Genomic DNA, 6,192 nt, shown 5'->3' with positions numbered 1-6,192 from the left:
CTCTCTCTCTCTCTCTCTCTCTCTCTCTCTCTCTCTCTCTCTCTCTCTCTCTCTCTCTCTCTCTCTCTCACTCTCTCTTCTGAACCCCTCCTCCTTTTTCTTTTACATGCATCCGTTTTGAATTAAAACGTTACCTGTTTGTGTATTCCAGCCATCCAGCCAGTGCAGCCCTTCTCTTCTCTCCATGTGTGATCACCAAACATAATGTGTGCCTTAAAGCTCATTTATTTGACTTTTTCCTTAATTAAAAGAATATGCTGTGGTAAACAAGTACATAAAACCTACTCTAACTGTCATATGTCGGTGCACTTTGGTTTAGCTTTTCTAATAAGATTATTAGCAACTTATCTGTTGTTGTAATAGCTCTTTAGCTCCCGAGGGAGCCATTCTTCAACACGCTTTGGTGTCTCTGGAATCTCATTATAGAGAGCTTCAACCTGAGCTTTTAATTGTTGACTTTTTAAATTATGCTCTTGCATTAAAAATGAAAGTACAGCTCTTTAAAACTACACTAAAGTCTACTGTCTAATAAAGGAAAATCCCATTGTTTTATCATTTTAATTTCCTCTTTTTTGTCACTACAGTCGTGTCTCACCTCGGTTTTACAACTGTAACTAGTCTCTTCTTATTGTCTTTAAAACAAGCAAACTAAGAGCCATAATGGGCTTCAGAAGCAGTCATTAAATAAAATTATAACAGACACGGTTAGTAATTAGTGTTCGCCGATTTATGCCTATCTGCACAAAATAGCTTGAAGCTAGTACAAAAAAAAGGCTAAGATTCAAAGGTAAATGGGCTTTTTTTATTAATCACACGAGGGTCCGCCTCCCTGTTGAATTACTTTTTAACATCCCTAAATGTGTGTATTATTCTCCTTTTAACTTGTGTCACCTTCTTTCGTGAATGCACCTGTGATGTTTTTTTTTCTAAGAGCACGCTTTAATTGCTTTGTAGGAACACAGTCAGGCTTGAACTGTTGGGAAACCGAAGCAGTGGCGTCATGCATCAGGGTGCACAAAATGTAACACTGGCAATGTTCCTGCCAGGCTGCTAATTTGGATGGACATGATGCTGTACTACTAACACTACATGGAAAGCTAGTTACAACCACAAAACCAAAAGTGTTGGAACACTGATAATAAGATTTTCAAATCTCATTAATCCTTTTTTTTTCCCACAATGGAAACATCTCAAATGTTTAAACCAGGCCTATTCAACTAAATTGCGAAGGGGGCCACAGTTCTGGGTTGGGTTGTTGGGGGAATGAGGGGTTGCCCTATAGGGAAACACTGCGTTATGTAAAACAACAAGTACTATCTTTTACTTTTTTATTTTATTTTTTAATGGTTTTTTTTGCATTGAATCATAAATTTTAAATTTGCAACTGATTTAATTAATAAAAAATGTGGGCTGCAAGTTAAATAGCCCTGGTTTAAACTAAGAAGCAATACAAATTTAAAGCAAACGCAAAGTGATTTAGAATTTTATGGATGTAACATATCTCAAAAAACATCAGGACCAAAGCAACAAAAGGCTTCAAAAGTAAGTGGTATGAATCAAAAACAGCTGGGGGAGCATTTAGCAACTAATTAGGTTAATTAGCATCAGGCTAGTACTGAGTGTAAAAATAGTGTTTTATAGAGACTGAATCTCAGAAGCGAAGATGAGCACAGATTAAGTAGTCTGTGTAATATTTTCGTTGCGTAACACAATATATGCATATAAAGAATTTTTCTATATCTTTTTAATGTTCTTTGTTGCTTCTTTGTCTCTTTTTGAAACGACAGAATGTTTACGTGAACATCAACCGTATCATGTCGGTGGGAAACCGTCTTCTGGAGTCGGGCCACTACGCCTCGCAGCAGATCCAGCAGATCTCAAGTCAGCTGGAGCAGGAATGGAAAGCGTTCGCTGCGGCGCTGGACGAACGCAGCACTCTGCTGGAGATGTCTGCCAGCTTCCACCAGAAGGCCGATCAGGTACCGATGAAGACGACAGATAGTTAAAGTTAAAACATTCTTTGTAAAAAAAAATTAAGAAAACATCCTGCTGACATGTAAAAGTATTTTGATCCAAACAAGCTGAGGCATTTGTTTTAAGTGTCTGAATGTATTGAAATAATGAGCAGACAGAAATGAAACCCAATATACGGAACTTCAACAACTATAAAAAATAATTTGTTTTGCTGTTGCTTGCAGCAGAATAAAATTAAATAGTTGTTGAACTAGCTGTTTGCTCAGTCGCTTCTTGATTTAGAGTTTGTGATGATCAAGAGTTTCTCATAACCTGCTGATGTCTGCTGTCACCAGTGGAACCACACAGAGCAGTGATGTGGAGATTTTTATGATATTCAACCTGAAAAATAATCGACATTTTGACATCAGTGGGCTCCAGTAATGTGGAGCTTTTTTTTTTATATTTTAGAGTCAGTAATTTAAATATTTATCTGAGACATACATTCATTTCACACTTTTTCATATAAATCAATCAGTTGTTGAGCAAAGTGCTTTACAAGGAGGAAAACCTTTTGTTTAAAAAAATCCAACGGTTAAAACCAGAAGTATAATAAAATCGGCTTAAAACGAAGCAGAAATAAGCCCAAACTTCTGATGGATATCAAACCAAAGCCAGAGTAAAAAAAACTGTTTTCAGGTGGGATTTGAAGAACTGAACAAACTCAGCAGTACATACATAGAGGAAATCGTATAAACTACTTTTTGAAACCAAAAATGTTATTAATGTTATAACATTTTCCAGATATAAGTTAGATTTCCAAGGTAAATGGGCACCAAAATACCCAAATTGTATTGCTTTTCTTTCTGATAACATCATGCAAATGAACAGAATGAAAAGGAGAATGTGTTATCTATTGTTTGTGTGGTTGTTTATTTCCTGCCCAGTACATGAGCAAAGTGGAGCCGTGGTGTAAAGCGTGTGGTGAAGGAGAGCTGCCCACTGAACTCCAGGATCTAGAGGACACGATCCACCATCACCAGGGACTATACGAGCACATCACCACTGCATACTCAGAAGTCAGTGCACAACAGGCTTAAAAAAAATGCGCACCTGTGCATAACATTAATGCCAAAACTTCAAAGAACAAAACCCAGATAGATGCAGCATTCTGACAATGCACTCTGGTGTGTGCAAACAATTTTACAACATTAAAAAAATGCAAATATTTCTTTTTATTTATTTATTTTTTCAGGTGAGTCAGGACGGCAAGTCCTTGCTGGACAAGCTGCAGCGACCTTTGACTCCAGGAAGTGCCGACTCGCTCATGGCGTCGGCCAACTACTCCAAGGCCGTGCACCACGTCCTGGACATCATCCATGAGGTGCTGCACCACCAGAGGCAGCTGGAAAACATCTGGCAGCACCGCAAAGTGCGCCTGCACCAGCGCCTGCAGCTGTGCGTCTTTCAGCAGGACGTGCAGCAAGTGAGAAACGCAACGCAAACATTCACAGAGAAAATCGGCGTCCGAAGGTTATTTTATTTATTTATTTATTTTTCGGTTTAGCACACGACGAGAGGGATGGCAAAAAGCGCCGTCCTAGCTTTCCACCCGTTTGGACTTTTTTTTTTCCCGAGGTAAATTTGGCAAACAATCTGCGCAAGGATGCAGAGAGTCTAATATTATAAACATAACATGATAGCATATAGCTTAATTTCATCTGGATGACCTCAGTCAAACAGCTAGAGCAGTAATTTAGCCTCTCTCTGCTTGTTTCCATTACGTTTTTGGTTTCTCACTCTGTCTTGCTGTAGCGTCTGCGCTCTTGTCTTTCCCCACTTCCATCCACTCTTTTGTCACCCTTTTCTGCTGGTGGTGGTTTCCATGGTGCTGCAATTTACTGCCACATAAAGCATCGTGGTTTTTGTCCCGTGGAAATATTCTGTCAGAGACCTTGAAAATCCCTGCACAGAAACCGAGGGGGTGTGCCTGACTGTTTCATAGATAATAAGGTTATTAAGCAGGAAGATTTGTTGCTTTTTAAACGTGCAGATATTGGACTTGTTTACTCTTTGCACATTCCCCCATTAACCGTTCATGGTTCGATAGTTTCACTTTGACAGACTGCAAATGGAGAGAAGGAAAAGAAAGGCTGAGCTGATGGAGACTCAGCAAAATGAGAAATATTACATCCATAAATTGCTCTCACTTGTGTGATCTGAATACAGCCATTCTAATCGATTTCCACCACCTACTGGCTGAAAATGTGAGTTGCAGCCCGTGGTTAGGTAGGTTGCGTATACAGAAATTTATACATCTGCTGTTTTATTTGTGTGTTTTTGAGGTGTTAGACTGGATAGAAAACCACGGAGAGGCCTTTCTCAGCAAACACACTGGCGTTGGAAAGTCTCTGCACAGAGCTAGGGCTCTACAGAAGAGACATGAAGACTTCGAAGAGGTTGCACAGGTAGGTGTTTGACGTTTATCACAAATTAGTTTGATTAGGAAAAAAAACAAGATTTTCCAAGTCTTTTTTTTTAATTTTCAGTAGGTATAACACCAAGTAAACAAGCTTTCTTTCATTCCTTCAGAACACCTACACCAATGCTGACAAGCTGTTAGAGGCAGCAGAGCAGCTGGCCCAAACCGGAGAGTGTGACCCAGAGGAGATTTACCAGGCTGCCCACCAGCTAGAAGACCGCATCCAGGACTTCGTGCGACGCGTCGAGCAGCGGAAAGTCCTGCTGGACATGTCTGTTGCCTTTCACACACATGTCAAAGAGGTATCTGTTCTCTGTCTTGATTTCTTATTTTATTTATTTTTATTTACCGTTATTTAACCAGGCAAGCTCTGTTGAGATCTCAGATCTCTATTTCAAGGGAGGCCTGGGCCCTGAAGGCAACCTATTGTGCTTGTTTTCTCACCTGGAAGCTAATCAGATGCTAAGCTCAATAAACTTGGCATCTAAAAGGTAAATTTGTTATGAATTCTTTAATTTTAAAATAATGGTAGAAAAAAACCCCGTAAAAAACAATGAAAGGTCGTAAACTGACGTTTGTATTGTTGCTATTGACTTTCACACCACATAAAAAATGCCAAAAGCCTCAATATAGGAACTTTGTTTTTATTCTTTAAAAGCAAGTAAATTCCAAAAAATAAATTGTAAATGCAAAATCAGTTTTAGATCCTAGGCTATCGTTTGCAAATTGTGTTTACCTGCATGCAAAACATGATGAAAAGAAATCAGGAAACGTCTAATCCAAACATCTTGCAGCCGAAACAGAACGTAGAAAATGTTCATGTGCAGTTAGCAGCGGGATGTTTTTGCAGAGAACTGATGCCTTTTCATTTCCCACCTGAAGTCTATTTTCAGTCATCATAACCATCTACACCAAATGAACCACAAACCCAAACAACGCATCTGTGTACATAAACCTCCGCCGTCTTTTTGCCTCTGTAACACAAATGTGTTTGCACAAATTAAAGGCCGTCAAACTTCACCTGCTCTCTTCTTAACTTCCATAATAACTAGCATGTCTCTGGGCTCAAACTGAATCTTCAAAGAGAAGCTGTTCGTGCTACAAACGTGTTAATCACAGGTTTGCTTTCGTAATTAGTTTGAGTTAAACAGATCGTGTCGTTCGGAGCAGAAGAGGAGTTGTTTCTGCTCTGATTTTCACAAATCTGACCCAGAACAAACACCATAAAGTCTGTCATTTTCTGCCACGTGGATTAAATTGACATAACCTTTTTTTAAACAGCTTTCATCTGAACTGAGTTGAGCTCACCTGTGTATGTGACTTCTTACTAAAAATTAGATCCTAAATTGTGTACCTTCATATAACACAATAATTGTTCCACATTTGATTTATTGTGTTGAAATGTGGGGTAAGGCATGTAAAACATTTACTAATTCTGTTCTTATTTTGCAAAAAAGAGCTATAAGAAATATTACCAGAAAACATTATAGTCGCCCATCACATATATTATTTCATCAATTGAAATTATTTAAATTGTATGAGTTAGTTGATTATAAGATTTTGTTGATTATGTATAGGGCTCATAAAAATGTATTGCCTTTGAATATTCAATCTAATTTTGTTAAAAGGGAAATTTGTTATAATTTGAAAGGAATTGAAATGTTTATAAACCTAAAATTTGAATACATTAGTTAATTAATTAATACAATTAGTTCTTTTTTTTGTTATGCTGAAGAGTGTGTAAATTTATATATGTG

General features: G+C 38.1%; 1 protein-coding gene across 4 annotated transcripts in view; it reads left to right on the top strand.

Moving 5' to 3' along the window:
* The window catches only part of triob (trio Rho guanine nucleotide exchange factor b), a 132,739-nt gene that overhangs the window by 63,158 nt on the left and 63,389 nt on the right, over positions 1-6,192 (top strand). For all 4 annotated transcript variants that reach the window (XM_014003416.1, XM_014003415.1, XM_014003417.1 and 1 more), the window contains 5 exons: positions 1,788-1,979; positions 2,901-3,032; positions 3,209-3,439; positions 4,299-4,421; positions 4,546-4,737. In XM_014003416.1, coding sequence (XP_013858870.1) covers positions 1,788-1,979; positions 2,901-3,032; positions 3,209-3,439; positions 4,299-4,421; positions 4,546-4,737 — 870 coding nt within the window. The remainder of the gene's footprint in view (positions 1-1,787; positions 1,980-2,900; positions 3,033-3,208; positions 3,440-4,298; positions 4,422-4,545; positions 4,738-6,192) is intronic.

The sequence above is a fragment of the Austrofundulus limnaeus genome, unplaced genomic scaffold, assembly GCF_001266775.1.
Source record: "Austrofundulus limnaeus strain Quisiro unplaced genomic scaffold, Austrofundulus_limnaeus-1.0 Scaffold18, whole genome shotgun sequence".
In the NCBI taxonomy this organism is placed as follows: Eukaryota; Metazoa; Chordata; class Actinopteri; order Cyprinodontiformes; family Rivulidae; genus Austrofundulus; species Austrofundulus limnaeus.
The sequence above is the reverse complement of the archived record's forward strand: the minus strand, read 5'-3'. Positions and strand labels throughout refer to the sequence as shown.